Source organism: Ipomoea nil, unplaced genomic scaffold, assembly GCF_001879475.1.
Source record: "Ipomoea nil cultivar Tokyo-kokei standard unplaced genomic scaffold, Asagao_1.1 scaffold0728, whole genome shotgun sequence".
NCBI lineage: Eukaryota > Viridiplantae > Streptophyta > Magnoliopsida > Solanales > Convolvulaceae > Ipomoea > Ipomoea nil.
This window is the reverse complement of record NW_017617156.1, coordinates 101,885-124,505: the sequence shown is the minus strand read 5'-3', so window position 1 is coordinate 124,505 and position 22,621 is coordinate 101,885. Positions and strand designations below refer to the sequence as shown.

Sequence of the window (22,621 nt, the reverse complement as noted above, 5' to 3'; positions counted from 1 at the left end):
TTGGAAAATTATGAGAAGTGCAAATTTTAATGTTCAAATTTGCATAGTAAAATTAGTGATAATTACGAAAATACCATCACAATTTTTTAAAATCTAATTTAGTCCATTCAATTTTTCTAGATGTAAGACTAAGATTGGTTCTTAATTTTCTCCTAACAACTTCTTATTATATGATTCAAACACTATAATTAAAATTCTTAGTAATTCTATTCTTACAAACCAAACAATTAAATATAAATTTCTATTTTATTCTCACCGAATTACAAATTTTTTTCTCGTAATTCCTATTTTAACCAAATGGGGCAAGGTTATTAGAATTGGGCGTGAACATATAACAATGATAAAAAAACCAATGATATGGCTGAGGCCAGAAGCAACATATAACCACTGTTATACCATGGATCATGATTCATCTTGCATTGTAAACCCTAGTTTAAAATGATATTTAGACTATGCTCATACAGTTAACATATTATGTATCTTCAGTTAATAAATTATGTACCTACTACAATTAACATATCATGTATTCGTAGTAAACAAATTATGTGCTTGCAATTAATATATTATATACCTACCGTTAATAAACTATGTATCCATTACAATTACTACACAAAAAATATTATGTACTTATAGTTAACATATTATGTACATGCAGTTGATAATTTATGTACCTGCATTTAAGATATTATTACCTTTAATTTATTTATAGTTACATAATTTGTTAACTGAATGTGCATTATATGTCAAGTGCAGATATATAATCTGAATATCGTTTTGAACAAGGTTCCACAATGCAAAGTAGACCTTAATCCATGATATAATTTTCCATATAAACCCTTCTAGACCCTTGCATTAATCTAAATGAAGTTATTAAGCAAGCTCTTCTAGGTACCAACATCTATCCAGGTACCAACATCTATCCATAGGGCATAGATGATATCGGTTATAAATATGGAGGTCTTACTTCAATGAAAAGTGAGACTTTTTAAAATTATGATGATGTTAGATTGAAGAATGATATCAGTAGAGTATAATTTAGGGTGAAGTCTCCAATTATAAATTTTAGGAAAAATGGTACTTTGTACCTCTCCATAATATGTCAATTATCAATGTCATTTCTGAATTATTAGTGGTGTAAATATTGTCCCTCTTGTATCATATGTGAAGAAAAAAGAGGGGCAACATTTACACAACGGGAGGGGCAATATATGTACCGTTTTAAAAATTGATGGGTAACATTTACATCACTGATAATTCATGAGTGACATTGATAATTGGCATATTATGAAAAGATATAAATTACAATTTAATCATTACAATCATATATAGTTTGGTGGATTTAATTTACTCGGGGCAGCCCGAATTACTAAACCAGATAATAATAGGAAATAAATAAAAGGGTAAAGACAAGGAATATATGTCGCGGAGACAATTCTTGTATTGATAATAGTTTGTAGGAAGATTACAAATAGTTGTAATAATAGAACATGAGATTAGTTGTCCAAAACAAGACAATAATATGCTTTTTTTATACTAAACTTCCTCCCAACCGCCCCATGAGAATAGAGTGTGTGGTTGGATCGCCCATTGACCGCGTCCGCGCGTGCCGCACTCAAGGCCGAAGGCACCCCGGCTGAGGCTGCCGCTAGTCGAAGGCACCCCATGCCGAGATCGTCTCTAGCCGTGGACACATTGGGCCGAGGTCACTTTAAGCTGAGGTACCCCAGGCCGAGGCCCAACTCGACAGAGGCCGCCTCTGGCCAAGGCACCCCAGGTCAAGGTTGCCTCCATCCTAGGCTGCCCCCAAGCCGAGGTCGTCCTTCCGGTCGTCTCCTCTTCTCTTTGGATTGATTTGCTCTGAACCCGTTTCTAATATATCCATCATAGTTCATCCAGAGTCATTAGTACTAAAAAATATATATATATTTCATCCAAACAATATTATGATAGTATGATACCGTAAACTAAAATTGAAAAGAAGTCAAAACTCAAAGACTAAAATGAACTAATTTTATAATCAAAGACCAAAATGAAAAACTACTCTTAAAATGGGAGGCTATTTATGAATTTAACACAAATGATAATATGGTCCAAACATGGCCAGGCCGCCAGGGTACTTGCACTGACTTTATGGGCAGTCAGCGTTCAATAGTCATTTTCTGTATAGACGGCAACTAGAGAATGTGGTCCTCTGCGAATCTAATCTGAAAATCATACTCATCTTTCAACATTACTTTTTCATTATTTAATATTTATTTCTTCATGAAACTAAAAAGCAATTCCAAAATAAAAATGAGAAACTGGCTCTGAACTTTATAAAAAAATAATTAATGCCATGCGCTTTAGAAAAGAGTTGTGACATGATAATTGGACAAGTTACTAGACTCAATCTGATACACTCTTGATCTAACCCGTCAAGGCGATTAAGACAATTAAATAGTAATAGCCAATAGAACAGCTACACTAAATATAGAGCCAATGCATTCATTAGAGATTATGGGCCGTTTGGTTCACAGAATGTTAGATTACCTTAGAGAATGTTAAATTACTGGGAATGTTAGATTTTTGTGTTTAATAAAAATTGAGGTATGTAATATAATCATGTTTGGTTTTTAGGGTTATCTTTTATATATATATAGAGAGAGAAAATTTCAATTTTGATCCACAGACTATTGTACTTGTGTTAATTGTAACACTTGACTATCAAAAATGTTAATTTAGTACATTAACTATGCAAATTTTATCAATTTTAGTTACGCCGGCCAAATTACTAGTCAAATATGACCGAAAATTTTGAAGTCAACAATTTAACTTTAAGTGGGAGGACAAAATCGACATTTAGCGGCACTGTCCCCATGGACGACCTGGAAGGGGTCGAGGCTGGCCATTACGAGAGGCTCCTGCTGAAAGTTGTGGCCGGAGACGGCGGTGGCCCCGATGGTACGGTGGCGGCGGAGGCGTACATTGTGCACAGGAGCTTCGACGAGGGGCTGTGGAAGAGGTGCGGAGGAGTCGGGATCGGAGAGTTCACAACGGAAATGGCGAGCGAGTACCAAAGAAAGGAAGAGAGACCTCCGGGTTTCAATTTTCTGAAAGATCTCAAGCTTTTCATTTCTGGTGTTGAATAAAATACTTTTTTAATTCTCTCATTTCCATTTGATATGAACAATGTATACAGACGAGAGTATTCAATCAATATCAATCCGTGCATCAGAAAGACATATACAGAGAATCCTCCTTAAACACCTCAATGAAATGTCGATTTTGCCCTTCCATTTAAGTTAAATTGTTGACTTAAAATTTTCCGGTCATATTGGTCGGTAATTTAGTCGGTGTGACCAAAATTAATAAAAATTACATAGTCAAGGTACTAAATTAACATTTTTGATAGTCAAGTGTTGCAATAAACACAAGTGTAATAGTCAGTGGACCAAAATTGAAATTTTTTCTCTCTCTCTCTCTCTCTCTCTCTCTCTCTCTCTCTCTCTCTATATATATATATATATATATATATATATATATATATATATATATATATATATATATATATATATGCATAGTCAAGGTACTAAATTAACATTTTTGATAGTCAAGTGTTACAATTAACACAAGTGCAATAGTCAGTGGACCAAAATTGAAAAAAAAAATTTCTCTCTCTCTCATATATATATATATATATATATATATATATATATATATATATATATATATATATATATATATATAGGGTGGGGTTCTAGTGAGGTTTATGTCTAAGGTGAGGTCTAAGGTTAAAATACCACCATTAGATTAGATAATCTAACGGCCCAAACGTGCTGACCGGATGGAAATCAAACGCCCCTAACACGGCTTAATAAAGTAATGGGTAATGAAGTTAGGTGTTAAAATTTAATGTCTAATTAAGTTGGGGGTAAAGAAGTAAAATGACTATTAATTGTGCAATACTTAGATGGAAAGCCCTTAGTTTACGGGTCTTCACGCGTACGGTTATAGAGTGCAAATAGGAAGGAGAGTTGTCGGATATGCACATTCCAGAAGCTTTGTAGAAGACGAAACGGCAGCACCCATGACCAACTCCTACCGGCGACTTCAACACCGTACCAATGGCGGACGGAACACCCAGGCGAAGCAACCTTCGTCATACGTCAACGTTGCGCATCGGGCAGGTACGACTATTATGCCCATACTTTTCACAAGTTTGACATTGGCGTTGTCGACGCCCCGACTTTTCAATAGCTAATTCCCTTGAACTTTTGTAACGTTTGCCACCACCCTTGTTATTAGAGATTGGAGGAGGACGAACATTAACTTGACCATCTGGCGAAGCACCGCAAAACGACTCAAAAAGTTGCTTCTTAGAAGAAGAAGCACGAACGGTAGGACCATTCTCAGCCAATAAAAAAGCATTGAAATCTTTTAGGGCTGCATTCAACTTGGTAACATGATCAACACTCCGTGAAGCCAGGGTCACGCACGAAAAAAATTCTGCCCAAGCTTCACCAATTGCGACATCTACCTCCGAATCGCCCCCACGTTGAACACCCAACACCTGTCGCACACAAGCCCCCCTTGTCTAACGTGCAATCACATACCGAGAAGGGATAGAAACAACCCTACGATCCTTGAAAATCCAAAAAATATGATGACAAAGTAACCCAACCCGTGAAAACATGTTACACGTGCACTCAACACCATCATTACCAGAGTCAAAACTCACGGTGCGCACCGGGCCATCATCATCTTCAACCTCATACCGGGTTACCAGCCCTTCAACATTTGAACGCACAGCACGACACGAAAAAGATCCCGCGATAACCTCGGCTTGCACATCATAAAAAACATTAATAGTGTACACCGCAGCCGCATGCTTCTCAATCAACATCGGAGTCTGGCACAAAGGAAAATGGCCCTCACACTCGGCATTTAGTTTGGCCTGCGCCAAACGTTGAGCATCAATAGCCCCTTCAAAATTGTTGAACAACTCAGACAAACTAGCATGCTGGTTTGTGCAACTACCAAACACACTATTCGCAGCTTCGGACCTCGATGTCGTGCGAAGCAATCCACCCATGAAAATATCATTAAAATACGCAGGGATCCAATACGATCTTAGATCATACATAAGACGAAACCATCGGTGGTCACCAAGGCTATACTTTTTCATAACGTCCTGCCACCCCCGCTCAAACTCCTCCACGGACGACGTCTCACACCAAACAACATCATTCAACGCGCGCCGAAACTCTTCATCTTTAGATAGAACATTACAACCTTCTCGCCAACCTTTGACATAATATGCCACATACAAAACCTGTGCCGCGTAGTATCAAACACCTGAGGGACTGCAACCCGCATCGAAGGATCTTGATCAGTGATAGTGCAACTAGGCACACAACCCATTGCACTTTTAAATTGCTGGAGAAGCCACACGTAAGAGTCCACATCTTCACGGGAAATCAACCCCATTGCAAATGTGACACCTCTCTTGTGATTATCAACACCAGTAAACGGGACCAATACCATACCATACCTGCAAGATATAACACCAAACCAACGAAAAATAAACCCCATGGTTTTTAGCATACTGCTTGCACAAATACATAACAATACACTGCACATACCAGTAATAAAAAAAAAAAAAAACAACTACAAGAAAGTTTTTTTTTAAGAACACGTGGCTTACCTATTAGTCCCATAAGTTGCATCAAACGACACCACCTCTCCAAAAGCTGAAAAATTTTCCTTCGCAATAGGGTCAGTCCAAAAAGCCCTACATAACTGATCCTGAGAATCTACATCATATCTAAAGACATAATCCGGGCAATCATCTACCTTCTTAGCATATTTTTTCACAACAATATGAGCATCTGACGTTCCAATAAATGCCATTAAATCACGCTTCAAATTTTTAAAATTGACACATGTCGCACCAACATTTGAATACGACCCAGCAAACTCCCTAGCCAAACGAAACGACCTATTGGGCCCAACGTTGGCCCTAGCACACTTAAGCACAAAAATCTGATGTTGCACATCCATGGAACGATTACCCCGCAAGAAAGGCTTAGCCACATCCGAGCACAAACAATGATTATGCCGTAGCTCAATGAAATGAACGACAAAAACCCCATCGTCACCCATCTTCAACACCAACCTCGCTCTGCACCCCACCCTATTTGAAACACGCCGGCGCTTCGGAGCCACAGGTGCTTGATCCAATGCAGCATCCACAACAACAGAGCTCTGCACCGCCTGCTTGAACCCCTCACGCGAACAAACCAACACGTCTTTCACAGCAACACCCTCCCTATTCCTACGCAACGAACTACAACGTACATCAAAACCAACGAGCGACGCATACTGACGATAAAAATCAATACCGTGAGCGAGAGAAGGAAAAGTCTGCCCCTGAAAAGGCCTAACCGCCGCATCACACGAAGGCGTCCAAAACTTAGTCCCATCGGGGGACACGTCCATAACACACCCTTGCTGCGAATCCGACCGTGCTGCACACACATCAAACAGAAATATACACACAAACACAAACCCGGTCAAAATAAAACGGCATGCATATCATTCCAAGAAAAAAAAAAAAAACAAGCTGCTTGCACATATCAAATAACACAAAATGCACTTTACGAAGAAAACCCCTACCCCCTACAACCCAAAACCCTTCAAAGCCAATATAAAATGCAAAAGCCATGTACACCGGAATGCACAAAACTAACAACATACTATCTTAACAGCGAACCAAATCCCCGGAACACACAAGCAATGTTGTCATCCCACCACCGAAATCCATAAATTAGCAAAACAATCTATAACGAAACACATATGCCAATGACACTTATTAAAAAACGAAAACACGCACACACCGAATACCAAAGACATGCACTTTATGAAGTTACCACGCACGACCCACAGCACAAAAACCTTCAACCCAATACAAAATGCAACAACCATTTACACCGAAATGCACAAACTACCACGGCAACATCCTACCAACGAACACAAACCCAGCACACATAAGCCATAATGTCAAACAAATACCGAAATGCATAAATTACCAAAACAAATTAAAACGAACAACATATGCCAATTGCAGTTATTAAAAAATGAAAATAACAAATACAACTACGACATAAGATAAAACCAACTACCCAATCAATAATCCAATACCCCAGACTTATATATAAAAATTAAAACTCCATAACCAACATAAAACCACAGCACCTAGAACGCATGTCATACAAATAGACACATACTTATACACAAACCAACCACTACCCGATGCTCAGAAAAAATATACAAGAAACAAACGGAAAAACTAACCTGGAGAATCCATAAGACTTCACGCAGAGAGAGACGAAAAAATTGAAAAACTATGAAACGATGAAAGGAAAAATCACAAAAACTACAAACTGTATAAAGTGGATTACTGCATCAGAATATAAACGCTCAAAATCTTTCTTTACCATGTATAACACTCCTAAATATGAGAAACTCACCCGACAAAGACACCAAATAAATAGGAAAGAAAAATACAAAGACAAAAAGGTCCTCACACACTCACGCGGAAAAGGAAAAAAAAAAAAAGGACAAAATAAAAACCCAAATCAACACCAACCATAGATCACCGCAAAATCAACGGCCAGATTTTGACCTTAGACCTCATGTGGGAACATGACCTCATATGATCCTCTATATATATATATATATAGGGTCCGAATCAGGTGAGGACCTAATCTTAGGTGAGGACGTGAGGACTAATCTAGACCATTAAATCAGAATGATGTATGATTGAGATTAAAAGAAACAAATCACACGGATTAAGAAAACAAATCCCTTTAAAATATTAAAATATATAAATTTAGGGTAAATCAGTCTTATTAAAAGATGTGCGTTTATACAAAATGTTGTGCATTCCTATACTGAGTGTTGTGCATCAATAACTTCATTGTTGTGCATTCAAACCCCGCCAAAAAATCATACAGTGAACATCCAATGTTATACGATGCATTGAACTATGTGCTATAATGCACAACTCCCTAGCCTATAGTGCACAACTTACAACACTAGGTTGCACAATCAGCACACACGAATGCACAATCGTACTACCCAGGCATTTATACATATACACGACAATCCAAATATAGACAATATTATACTCAAAAGAACAAGCGAAAAAAATAAAAAATACTGATTAGTTTGCATGGGCGAACACTCAATCAATGATGAAGAAATCGCGGCTCCAAATTGCAACGATGATGATCCAAGAAAATAGAAAACCAATTTGGCCAAGGATTGTACATGCGTTCACACTTAAAAAAATAGAAAAAGACACTATTATCCCACTTTAACAAAAAAGATCAATCCATGTCATCTCAAGAACTCAAATCTGGACCATCCAAATAAAAAAACAAACGCACAAGATTAGTCCTCACGTCCTCACCTAAGATTAGGTCCTCACCTGATCCGGATTCTATATATATATGTGGTCATGTCATTAGGTGTGGTCGTGTGGTCGTATCTATGTCGTTGAATCATTTTAATCTAACGGCGGTGGTAATTCTGAGAATTTCCCCGCGTTTTGGTAAGTGAGGGTGTTATGGTAATTACAGTGGTCATTTATAGCGGGCGGGTTCCAGAATACACCAACAGTGTTGACAACATACACCAATAGTGTAGTAAAACACACCACAGTGAAACACACCAATAGTGTATTCCCGTGTTATGGTAAGTACAGTGGCCAATTATAGCGGCCGGGTTCCAGAATACACCAACAGTGTTGACAACATGCACCAATAGTGTAATAAAACACACAACAATGTGATTTTTCCTATGCCGGTGTTTTATGACGAGTTTACCCTTGCAGTTCGCTGGGTAGGAGAATATGCGTGAAAATACTGGAAAAACCTTGATTAATATAGTTCATTGGATCTATCTAATCTAATGGCCTATAATTGACCATATGACCACACCTAACAACACGGCCACATGTGATCACCCCTCTCTCTCTCTCTCTCTCTCTCTCTCTCTCTCTCTCTATATATATATATATATATATATATATATATATATATATATATATATATATATATATATATATATATATATATATATATATATATATATATATATATATATAAATAATTAGAATTAAAATGGCAAAATTTATAAATATCCAAAGTTATCTCACATAACCTAAGAAAATGAAGGGAATCAAATTCCCTTCAAAAGCCTATGTGGAGGGAATATTTCATTCCCTAGGAATGTTATATTCCCTCAGAGAATATGAACCAAACATATGAATGTAAGCTCGAAAATATCACATTCATTTAGTTATGTAATATAACCTGAACCAAAAGCCCAGAGGCTTAGAGCATTGCATCATTAAGGAGCAACAATTATATAAGGCCAACACACTTATAAAGGAGAGAGCCGTAATTTTTAAAAGACCATTATACTTGTAGTATAACCGTTATATTTTGTAGCTATTGTCTAGTATAAAAGTCATGCTCCTGTGATACAGGGAGACATGCTAACAACTTGTGCTCACAATTGTTAACAATACAACCTATCTTAATTTATTTAAGGAATAAGGTTTCAATTGGCCACTGAACGTAACCTGAAAATTCAATTAGGTCACTGAACGAAAAAAAAGCGCAATTAGGCCACTGAACACTCCAAAAACGTGCAATTTCACCTGATAGCAGGTTACCATCAATTTTAGCAGGTTACCTACTTACGTGGCAGCTGAGTTGACATTTTTAATAATTTTTAAATAAATTTTAATAAATTTTAAAATAAATTTAAAAAATAAAAAAACACGACAGGGGCCACCTGGAAATACGCAACTCCGTCGATTTTATTTTTTTAGGTTTTTTTTTAAGATTTTTTAAATTTTTTTTAAATTTATTAAAAATTATTAAAAATGCCAACTCAGCTGCCACGTAAGCTGGTAACCTACTAAAATTGATGGTAACCTGCTATCAGGTGAAACTGCACGTTTTTGGAGTGTTTAATGGCCTAATTGCACTTTTTTTTTTTTTCGTTCAGTGGCCTAATTACATTTTCAAGTTACGTTCAGTGCCCAATTTGAACCTTATTCCTTTATTTAATTACTTACACATAATATTTTCCGGTAACATTCTTATCGTCAGGCCTCAGCCAAGTGTGGTTGTGGCCAAGGACATGCCACGACCAACTATGGCCGAGGATAGGCCTCAGCCATGGTGGCCACAACACTGAGATCTGTCCTTCATTGCCAAAGACCTCAACCGTCCCGAATCATGTTTTTGGTCACTTCTATCACGAGTTCTATCTTCAATTTTGAGTTGGGTACGTGTTGGTGTTATCGCATGGGGATCAAAATTAACTATGGAGGGTGACTTTGGCTATTATTATTCCCTAGCTAGCTAACTCTGCTTCTCGCAACTCGGTAGTAAGGGCTAGTGACGGGATAATTGGATAAATTATTGAACCTGACTTGAAACACTCTTGGTTTAACTAGTCAAAGTAATTAAGGCGGTCAAATAGTAACGACTAGGCAAGGTCGATTTTTAGATTTTTGTGACCCCGTTCTGATAAATAAATGAGGCCCTACCAAAATCACAATCTTTAAAATCAATACCGTATTTTTCTGATAATAAGGTGGTAAAATGTTGCTGTGCGCAAAGAAAAAAATAAAAAAACATATTATGAAATAAATTACAATAATAATAATAATAATAATAATAATAATAATAATAATAATAATAATAATAATAATAATAACAACAACAATAATATTAACAATAACAATAACAATAACAATAACAATAATAACAACAATAACAACAATAACAACAATAACAACAATAACAACAACAATAACAATAACAACAATAACAACAATAACAATAATAACAACAACAACAACAACAACAACAACAACAACAATAATAATAATAATAATAATAATAATAATAATAATAATAATAATAATGTATAGAACTCGCAATGTAAAAGGATTAAAAAAAGGGAGATGTTGAAAGTTGGAGCAACACTCAAGTTTTGAACTTCAAACCTCCAAGTTAAAACTCAATAAGCACATGTTCCTACCATTCCTCCATAAAGCCATTTAAATTTAATTGAAAACTTTTAGTTTTTATTTCTAAACTAGCTAGGTAAAAATTAAATATCCGAGAGAGAAAATTTCAATTTTGGTCACATGACTATAGGGGCATTGTTAATTTCAGCACCTGACTTTCAAAAGTGTCAATTTAGTACCTTGACTATGTAATTTTTGTCAATTTTGGTCACTCTGGCCGAATTGACGGTCAAATTTGGCCGGAAAAATTTAATCAAACATTTAGTCTATAATCTGAGGGGCAAAATTGTCTTTCGATCCTTTCTAGACTAAATGTTGGATTAAATTTTTCCGGCTAAATTTGACCGTCAATTTGGCCGGAGTGACCAAAATTGACAAAAATTACAAAGTCAAGGTACTAAATTGACACTTTTAAAAGTCAGGTGTTGAAATTAACAATGCCCCTATAGTCATGTGACCAAAATTGAAATTTTCTCTATTGGAGATGTTCAAAGTTGGAGCAACACTTAAGTTTCAAACATCTGACCTCCAAATTGATATACTGATGAAGTGTCACAAGCCTTGTCCATACTCAGCAGGCAGCAAGGGCAGCAAGGGTTTTTAAGTCTTTTCCTTAGTTAGTTAGTTAGTTAGTTTTAACCGACAATAACTGCTTATTAAAGGCTCTTTTCTCTTGTAATTGTTGTTTTAGTTTTAATCTTCTGCACTTCAGTTTTCTCTGTAAGAGACTCAACATGAACTCTCCCCCAACATATATTTGTTCTTTCAATTCTCAATGTGATTCAAGCTGAAGTTCGACAAGGTATCAGAGCGTCATGGAAGTTACGCCGCAGCAGTTGTGATGAAACCAATCGGCGACGAGAATTCAAACCAAACGCAATACGCACGAGCTTAACCAAATCTGAATCAACCTCCTTAAACCAACGAAATGACAATTTCGATGATCCTCTGTACTTACACATTACAGAGAATTCAAATCTGAGCTTAGTTTCGCCTCCACTAACTGAACTCAACTACGCCTCTTGGAGTAGATCAATGAGAATTGCGTTGAAAGTGAAGAACAAGTTCGAATTTTTCAGCGGAGCAGTTCCAACTCCAGAAGAAAATGATCCAAGGATTGCAGCTTGGAGAAGATGCAATCGGATCGTGTGCTCTTGGATATTGAGGTCTGTAAACCCTAGCATTGCTGATGGAGTGATGTATCTTGATAAAGCTTCTGACATCTGGAATAGTCTACAAAGAGGTATTCTCAGTCCGATCCTCATAGAATTTCAGAGATTCAAAATGAAATGTTTAGAAATGTTCAAGGAAATATGAGTGTTAATGAATATTTCACCAAGAGCAATGCTCTATGGCAACAAATGAATGCTTTGAGGCCTTTGCTTCTATGTGAGTGTGTGCCTAGATGTTCCTGCACTCTCATGAGTAGGACATAGAAACAGAGAGAAGAAGATCAAATAATCCAATTTCTAGAAGGCTTAAATGAATATTATGAACCTGTCAAATCTGGAGTCCTTGTCATGGATCCCATTCCAGACATGGAAAAGGTCTTAAATATGACATTAAAACTTGAAAAGAAGATCAAAGGTTCAATAAGCCAAAAATGTAATGAGTTTGCCCAGTCTAATGCCACTCATAACAGTCAAGTCCAAATTGGAGAAGAACAATCTGTTATAGCTGCTTTTGCTCCTGAAAATAAGAAGTTTGCTAACAATGGAGGGAAAAATGTGCCAAAATGCACCTTCTATGGCATGCTTGGACACACTATTGAGAAGTGTTACAAGAAGCATGGTTATCCACTTGGATGGGTTGCAGGCTATAAGTCCAAAAACAAACAGGGCTTGCAGCAACCTTCTAGCTCTTTTGTGAGTCAAGTATCTGACATAGGACTGTCTGCAGATCAATTCCAGAAACTGATGTCTATGTTGCAGAATCAAAACCCAACCTCAGGTAATGCTGCTGCTGCTGTGACAATCCAAAGAGTCCGTGGAGACTCACAATGAAGGTAGTCCTATTCCTGAAATTCATATTAACATTGTTCTAAACACACATATGGTTTGGATTCTAGATTCATGAGCAACATACCATATTACTTGTTCTTTACAATACTTTGATGAATGTCATAAAGTCCAAGGAATATCAGTTAAGTTGCCTAACAATGAGACTGACAGTGTTACTCATATAGGACAGATATGGCTGGATAAGAAAATGCTGCTGGAAAATGTGTTATACATCCCATCCTTTACCTTCAATATTATTTCTGCTAGTAAACTCACTAAACAAACAGGATGCAAGCTTGTAATGGAAGCTGACTCTTGTACTGTCCAGGGATCTCTTGGAACAATGGCTGGTTTTGCTAAGGAGAAGGAGGGCTTGTACTTGATCAGTTGTTCCCCTATTAAGAAAAGAATTCAGCATGTTGGTAATAATGGTATACAGTGTAATAGTCTGTCAATAGAATTGTGGCATAATATACTAGGACACTATCCCATTAATAAGATCCCCTTTTTGGATGGAATAAAATCTGATTCTTTTCAGAAACAATGTGATTTTGTGTGTGATGCCTGCCCTTTTGCTAAGCATAGAAAGTCTCCATTTCCAGTTAGTACTTCCATAACTGAACATAGCTTTGAGTTAATACATATGGATGTGTGGGGACCTTTTGTTGTGGCATCTCTTAAAGGTGAGCATTATTTTTTGACAATTGTGGATGACTACAGTAGATTTACTTGGTTACAAATGATGAAAAGTAAATCAGAAGTCAAGAATGCTTTCCAAGGTTTCTATAACTTTGTATACACTTAATTCTCAACCAAAATTAAGGCAGTTAGAACTGATAATGGAACTGAATTCCTAATGAGTGCTTTCTGTGATGAAAAGGGTATAGTTCACCAGAAATCATGTGTGTATACACCTCAGCAAAATGGAGTTGTGGAAAGGAAACACCAACACATTTTAAATGTAGCCAGGTCATTGAGATTCCAGTCTGGTTTGCCGATTGAATTCCGCGGTCATTGTGTGCTTCATGCATCTTATATTATCAATAGGTTGCCTACTGATGCGCTTGATGGAAAATCTCCTTTTAAGATGCTAACTGGAAAAGATGCTGATTATAGTCAACTCAGAATTTTTGGTTGCTTATGTTTTGGTGCTACTATTTCACAAGGAAGAAACAAAATGCAATCAAGGGCAAGGAAGTGTGTTTTCCTAGGCTTTCCTGCCAATGTGAAATGTTATATTTTATATGATCTTACTGATAAAGATGTTTTCATTTCTAGAGATGTGAAATTTTATGAGCAAGTCTATCCTTTCAGAGATCCAAGAACAACATCTCCACTGAATTTTGTGAATGAGGAGTTTAATCCCTCATTACCTTTGATTCCTACATCTATTGAAGTGGAAGTTCCCTCTTTAGAGACCATGAGAAGGCCTGTCAGTCCTAGAATTGTAACATATAGCATTGACGGCAGAGATCTCAGACATGAAACCTACAGTAGAAATACTGAAGGAAGCATTGACAGCAGAGATTTCAGACATGAAATCTATAGCAGAAATACTGAGGATAATGGTGATCTAGATATCCACACAGTGAGTGACAACCCTGAGTTGGAAAATGAGACATTGGGTAATCCATATACTTCCACTAGCCACTCACAGGAGCATGCTAACCAATCACAACCTAGAAGATCAACAAGGATAAGAGTTGTTCCTCATAAGCTAAGTGATTATTACTATCAATCCATGACAGGAGGCCAATCTATTTTGAAAACCTCCCCTCATCCTATAGAGAAATTTACTTCTCTCCACAGTCTTCCCTGGCCACAAAATTTGTATTACATTCACCACAGTCACACAAGAACCTCAATCCTACCATGAAGCTGTGCAGCATGATGAATGGAGAAAAGCAATGCAATCAGAAATAGATGCCTTGGTTCAGACAAAGACTTGGATTCTGACTGATTTGCCAATAGGAAAGTCTCTTATTAGGTATAGATGGGTGTACAAAATAAAGCACAAAGCAAATGGGACAATAGAAAGATACAAGCCCATATTGGTTGCAAAAGGATACACTCAACAGTTAGGGGTGGACTATCTAGAGACTTTCTCTCCTGTGGCAAGAATGACCACCATCAAGACCTTTCTTGCTATGGCTGTGGCTAAGGGATGTGATATTCAGCAACTTGATATTAACAATGCTTTCCTACATGGTGACTTGAATGAAGATGTTTATATGGTTTTGCCTCCAGGATTCAAAAGTGAAAGGCCCAATCAAGTGTGCAAATTACTGAGATCTCTATATGGCTTGAAGCAGGAAAGCATGCAGTGGAATATTAAACTAACAAAGGCATTACAAGATGATGGCTTCCAACAGTCTCAAACTGATCCTTCAAGCTGATAGTTGGATTGCACGTTAATGGCTATATGCTCACACGCCCCCTCACGTGTACGGTAGATTCCAACCAACACGTGGACCGGTAAACCGTTGTCGCTTACGAGTGGCGTTGAGATTTGAACCCATGACCTTTAGTCTGGCTCTAATACCAAATTGAAGCATGTGCTCCATCTCAACTAAAAGCCTAAGCTGATAGTTGGATTGCACGTTAATGGCTATATGCTCACAATGTGAATGACATTCTTGTGGCAGGGATAGATTCTAGTCAGATTGAGAAGCTGAAACACATGTTGGATGCATCTTTCAAGATCAAGGACCTTGGTCAGTTGAATTACTTCCTAGGAATTGAAGCAGTCAGATCTCCTAATGGCATCAATTTATGTCAAAGGAAATATGCTCTAGAAATCCTACAAGAAAATGGTTTCTTGGATGCCAAACCTGCCAAGACACCATGCACTACAGGGGTGAGATTAACCAGTGATGAGGGAACCTTGCTTGATAACCCTGAGTCTTTTAAAAAGCTGGTTAGTAAACTCCTCCACTTAACCAACACTAGGCCTGATATCTCATATTCTGTCCAGCAGTTAAGTCAATTTGTTGATCAACCAAGGACTACACATTTGGTTGCAACTCATAGAATCTTGAGATACCTCAAGGGTTCTCCCGGGAAAGGGTTGTTCTATGCTTCAAATTCTGAGATTAAATTGCAAGGTTTTTCTGATTTAGATTGGGCTACATGCACAGAGACTAGAAAATCAATCACAGGATTCTACATTTATCTTGGCAATTCCCTTATCTCTTGGAAAACAAAGAAACAAGCCATTGTATCAAGGTCCTCATTTGAAGCAGAATACAAGGCTATGGCATCAACTGTATGTGAATTACAATGGTTACTATACTTGTTAGCAGACTTAAAAGCAAGCAGCAACAGGCCTATTCCCCTATTTTGTGATAATAATTCAGCTGTGGCAATTGGAGAGAACCATGTGTTCCATGAGCGCACTAAACATATAGAAATTGACTGCCATGTAGTAAGGCAAAAGGTCCATGAAGGAGTGATAAAACTGATGAGTATTCCTTCCAGCAAACAAATAGCAGATGGCTTCACCAAGGCATTGCCCATATCTCTGTTTGATATCTTCCATGCTAAGCTGGGTCTTCAGGATCTTCATTCTCCAGCTTAAGGGGGGGAGATGAAGAAGTGTCACAAACCTTGTCCATACTCAGCAGGCAGCAAGGGCAGCAATGGTTTTTAAATCTTTTCCTTAGTTAATTAGTTAGTCAGTTTTAACTGACAATAACTGCCTATTAAAGACTCTTTTCTCTTGTAATTGTTGTTTTAGTTTTAATCTTCTGCACTTCAGTTTTCTCTGTAAGAGACTCAACATGAACTCTCCTCCAACATATGTTTGTTCTTTCAATTCTCAATGTGATTCAAGTTGAAGTTCGACATATACAATAAGCACATGTTCCTACCGTTATTCCTCCATGGAGCCTTTTAAGTTCAATTGAAAACTTTTTGTTTTTTATTTCTAAACTAGCTAGGTAAAAATTAAATATTGGACCCTCTAAAATTTGGGAGCCCTGTGCGGTAGCCCAGCTTGCACAGCCTAAAATCCGGCCCTGCAGCTAGGAGCTGATCAGATAGCATGTGGAACGATTACGTTAAACTTAAAGCCAATCCATTCATTAGAGCATTGTCTTATTAAGGAGCAACAGTTATTGAGGGCCAACACACTTATAAAGGAGAGCGCCACAATTATTAGGAGACCATTGTACTTAATTATAGTATAGCCATTATGTTTTGTAGCTATTGCTAGTATAAAAGCTAAGCCATGCCCCTATGATAGGTGGGGAACACACTGACAAACTTGTGCTCATAACTATTAAGCAATACAACCTATCTTCATTTACTTACACATAATATTTTCCGATAACATTCTTACCGTCAAGTTGTAATTAAACATGCTAACTTCTCAATTTGATTCAATGGAGTTAATAACTTGTTAAATTGATGCAATTAGTTCAATTGGCCAGTAAGCTAATAACTTGTAAAATGCAATGATGTGATTTTTTTAATAAACTAATTTTTTTTTAAAAAAAAAAAAGAAAATTAGAATTGATGGCTTCTCCATCCAATTGGCTGACTTCTTTGTCTATTTTTTTTTTTAAAAAATTCAATTAATTTATTTGATAAATATTGCAGCATTGGCATTTTTATCGGTTATATTTAGGTGACCGACTAATTAATTTAATTGCATAAAAATAATAAATTAATATGTTTAATTTAAAAATTTTAAAATTTAAAAGTAATTATTTTTTCGTATAAAGTTCATAGGTATTTCACCATTTAAAAAAAAAAAATAGAAGGAATTTCTTTTTTAGTTGCATTTGGTCCGACAAAAATGTGATGAGTGAGAATTTAAATATTCTGGGAAATTTGAGAACCATAAAATCAATATTCTGCAAGTATTTCTTTGAACACAACAGCCATACAATAAGCTATTCTTATTATAGGTAGACATTGACACGTTGCTACCAAAACAATAAAAAAATTACTTACACAAAATTTATAAGTAAATCAATGAAATTCATAAATATTTAACTTACTAAATTTTTTTAGATAAATCTTTTAGTATTTAAGTTGTAGATAATTAATTTACAAGTAAATTTGTAAGTGTTTAACTGTTTTCTTATAGTATAATCCACATGATGTAGTGTTGAATTGAATTCATGAATCATGTTATTTCCTCTTCTATTTTTTTTTTAATCATCATAATGTTTACCTCTTGACCTGCCAATAAAATTATTTTTATTCTTTAACTACTATGAATTGGTGGATCTCATTTAGCATTAAAAAATATTGAAAAATACATTTTTTAATCTCTCAATTATGCAATTTTAGTTGTGTTAGTTCATGTTTTTTAGCAGTATAAGAATACAACCTTACCTTTTAAAAATTAAAATTTTTGTCTCTCAAGTCTCAAGTAACGAAATCGTAAATATTCATTGCAATTTTACTTATATTATGTTTCTGATTACCATATATACACACACATTAGCATTTTTTAGCAGTATAAGAATACAACCTTACCTTTTAAAATTAAAATTTTTGTCTCTCAAGTCTCAAGTAACGAAATCGTAAGTATTCATTGCAATTTTACTTATATTATGTGTCTGATTACCATATATACACACACACATTAGCATTTTTTAGCAGTATAAGAATACAACCTTACCTTTTAAAAATTAAAATTTTTGTCTCTCAAGTCTCAAGTAACGAAATCGTAAATATTCATTGCAATTTTACTTATATTATGTGTCGGATTACCATATATACACACACGTTAGCATTTTATGCTAAAAAATTCAAGCTCAATATTAAAATATTGATAAATATAAATAATTAAAAATTATAGTTCAATATATATATATATATATATATATATATATATATATATATATATATATATATATATACACACAAATAATATATGCATTATAAACACACATATGATTTATCAATCATAGAAATTTAATAAAAATATAGTCGACAATTGAATTAATTATATAATGATTTTATAAAAATGATAATCAAATAATAGGAAAAAGATATGATAAATATAAATGTATGGTAATAATGATAGAGTCATCAATGTTAAAATTAAATATTAACATAATTATAACGGTGTAAGGGTAGTTTGTCTAACAACGTATAATATAGTAGGGATAATTTTGTCCAATAAAATTAAAGTGTACAACATTTAAAGTAAAATGTATACCTTTGTTAGCATACAAAAACGGACATAAATCAAGGATATAACTTGGAGTGAGACTTGTTATGTTCACACACAGACACACACCAACGCACACCGATATATATATATATATATATATATATATATATATATATATATATATATATATATATATATATATATATATATACATATAAAATGTGGATGGTGTGCTTAGGTACGAACATGGGGTGAGATGAGAGTCATTGATTTTGCCAAGATCAACGTTCAGGATTAACAAGAATTTAAAAAAAAAAAAAACACGGTGACAATTTGGTCTTTTTACATTTAGGTCAAATTTAAGGTGCGTGATTTTTGTGCTTAGGGTGCATGATTTTTGTGTTGTGTGCTTAAGGTGTGTTAGTTGTTGAAACTTAAGTGTGTCGGTCTAAAACTTTAGGTGTGTGATTTTCCTTATTAAGGTGTGTTGTTTTCCTTCTTAATGTGCACCATTTTTTAGTTTGTTTATTTAATTGAGGACACATTTTTTTTTTGCAGTCCCAAAGCACAATCACTATCCTTTTCCAATCATGTTTCAACAATCAAAATAGAGATCAAAGGAAGTAGAATTGCTTATGAATTGTTTCCAAAAAAAAAAAATAATTGCTTATGAGTGGCTAGTAGCAGATTCTAAACCAACACCTTTTTTTTTATTTAAATTTTAATTGATTTGAGTTGTTGATCTAAATTTGATCAACGGCTCAGAATTAACCCATCTTTCAAATATGTTTTTTTTTTTTTTTTGGTGGCTAATGGAGGTTTACAGTTTCATTGCTCGAAAAACAAAAATTGTAACTTTTTTTTTATGGTAAAATTAACAGTGTATTTTGCAACGGTTGAAAGACGGACTCAATGACTAGAACCGCATAATTGAAGAAAAGTGCATTTAATTTTGTTTTAAATGTTTCTAATATTATCCAAAAGAAAATGACCCAAAAAGTGGCAAAAGATGTGAAAAAGACAAAACGAAAGAAAAAAAAGAATGGGCAATGACCTCTCCAAGCTGAGAAAGAACAGAACCAATTACTCATCATTCAGTTGCTGGACCACGTACAATTTTTTGAACATGTTTTGTCCCCTTTTCTCCATTGATGAATAATTATCCCAACTCAAAAGTGGATATTCCTATCCTGCTTCTAGAAAAATCCTTCAATTATTGATCTTTCACCAAAGTGTGCACATGAGCATGAGATTTTTCATTGGGACTTTTCAAACTTGTGGATGCCTCATGCTTGCCTACATTTCTAACTAATACTCCTAATTGCATACTTGTTATACAATGGACCATGGTCATACATCGCTGCATGGATCAAAATCGTCGAATGAAACTGTAATAGAATTAAAATGGAAAATTATAATTTATGTCCCTCTGTAATATCTCAATTATTAATGTCACCCTTGAATTATTAGTGGTGTAAATGTTGCCCCTCAATTTTTAAAACGGTACATATATTGCCTCTCCCGTAACGTGCCATATCTAAAATCAATCAACCACTTTCCTTTGCCAATAGGTTCTAACGCAACAAGAAACCAATCTTCGTGGTTGAGTTGTGGCCAAGAGGCCAGCTAGAACATTAGTAATAGCTCTAACCCTCCTTTGGGCAAAATAGTGGAAAATTGTTATCAACCATGTCAAACCATAGTTGAGATGACCCGGTCCCTTGACTATTTGATAGACTTTCAATCTTTTAGCGTTTGAAACTTTAAGATAGCGCGGCCCATGTACTAGCGCAGAAAGTCATTTCCATATCAGGTTGCGAGAAGTAGTTTGATACACCACCTCTTTATCTTGTTCCGATTCTTGCTACTGATTTAATGAATTAAGTTCTTTCTCCCAAAAAAAAAAAGTATTCTTTTAATTTCTTTCTTTCTTTCATATTTCTAGTGATCGAATTGAACATACATGATTATTTTATGGTCCTCTCCCTAATATTCCCCAATGCATCACTTTTGTAATAACCATCATTTTAGTTAGCATGTCACTAAAATATATCACTTTTAATTTGTTACCATACATTAAATTTCATGCCATATAACAATCCTAGGGTTCTTCAACTATAAAGAATTAACGACATGTTTGGTTCACGGAATAGGCCTGAAATGAAATAACATTCTCAGGAACAGGCCTATTCCGTTGTTTGGTAATGCTTTTAGTTCCTAGGAATATTGTTCCCGGGAATGAGCTATCCCCCCCCCCCCCCCCCCCCCCCTCCCCCCAATATTAGGCTATTCATGAATTTTCAGGAATATCCTAAAGTTGTTATTTTCTATTTACCCCTCAATTAAATCTAAAATTTGTTTAGACTTATTTTTTCCTATCACAACACTTCTTTATTACCAGTACAACACTTGCATATCTTTCAGGTTCAAACTCTTCAGTTTTCACAAGATATTTATCTGATTTTATGGTGAATGTATATGGTGTTTAATTTTTTATATGATTTTTTCTATTATTAGCTTTTTTTATAAATAAATAAATAAATCTAAATATATATAAGTAAAGGGATAAAGATAATTTTAATTATGTTATCATAACATTCGTTTAGCGCAATGTGCCTCTCACTCTACAAGAAGTACTGTCAATGAAAATTAAAAATTACAATTATACTAAATGCAAAATATATATAATCACGTTATGATGATAACATATTATATCATGCATTTTTTATTTTCAAACAACAAATAGTAAAATACACTAAAGTCTCTCACCTAACGTCTCATTTTATCGCAATCAATCAAATTGATCAAATCAAAGAGAAAAGACAAACTTCCAAAACATGCCTAGCTAAAAGAAGAAATAGTGCACTATTCACACAATTTTGGCAAACCTATGGAAAAGAAAATCTTAAATCATCAAGTATATGAGCTGAGAATTAAATGCTTCACCCAAAAATAGAATGATGAAGCTAAGAAATCTTCCTACTAATATAATTGGAGGATTTCGGATAATCTTATCTCACATGCTAGTAAGTGGATTTAAATTTGGGTGCCAGGGTTCATATGGGACAAAAATGTTCGAATTCAATATCTGGTGCTACTGACTCTGTTACAATGTAGTATCTGTCTATATACACTTTCTCGACTTATTGAAGCACAAAAAAGGTTCGGACATGTGACCTCCCATTTTAGAGAGTCACAGCTATGACGCTTGACCATAAAGTCTTTGACTATTAACTCACTCTATAACCTCTTAGTAAAAAAATTTATTAGTTATATTTCTTTTATTTGTTTTTTTTTTAAATTTAATTTGATAAATTAAATTAGTTAATGATTTGCTACATGTACACATTAAAATAAAAAATAAAAAATCTCCCTACTAATCAACTTACTTATTTCGTT

General features: G+C 35.2%; 2 protein-coding genes across 2 annotated transcripts; one reads left to right on the top strand and one right to left on the bottom strand.

Moving 5' to 3' along the window:
• The first annotated feature begins 2,780 nt into the window (after positions 1–2,780).
• On the top strand, positions 2,781–3,128 carry LOC109176670 (putative gamma-glutamylcyclotransferase At3g02910). The gene has a single exon (XM_019326075.1). It carries the CDS (start codon positions 2,781–2,783, stop codon positions 3,126–3,128), a length of 348 nt encoding a protein of 115 aa, XP_019181620.1.
• Positions 3,129–4,138: 1,010 nt separating this feature from the next.
• LOC109176668 (protein FAR1-RELATED SEQUENCE 5-like) lies at positions 4,139–6,963 on the bottom strand. The gene is made up of 5 exons (XM_019326074.1): positions 6,909–6,963; positions 5,684–6,506; positions 5,307–5,530; positions 4,661–4,962; positions 4,139–4,549 (listed from the first exon to the last, which is right to left on the bottom strand). Exons 1-5 carry the CDS (start codon positions 6,961–6,963, stop codon positions 4,139–4,141), a joined length of 1,815 nt encoding a protein of 604 aa, XP_019181619.1.
• Positions 6,964–22,621: the final 15,658 nt, after the last annotated feature.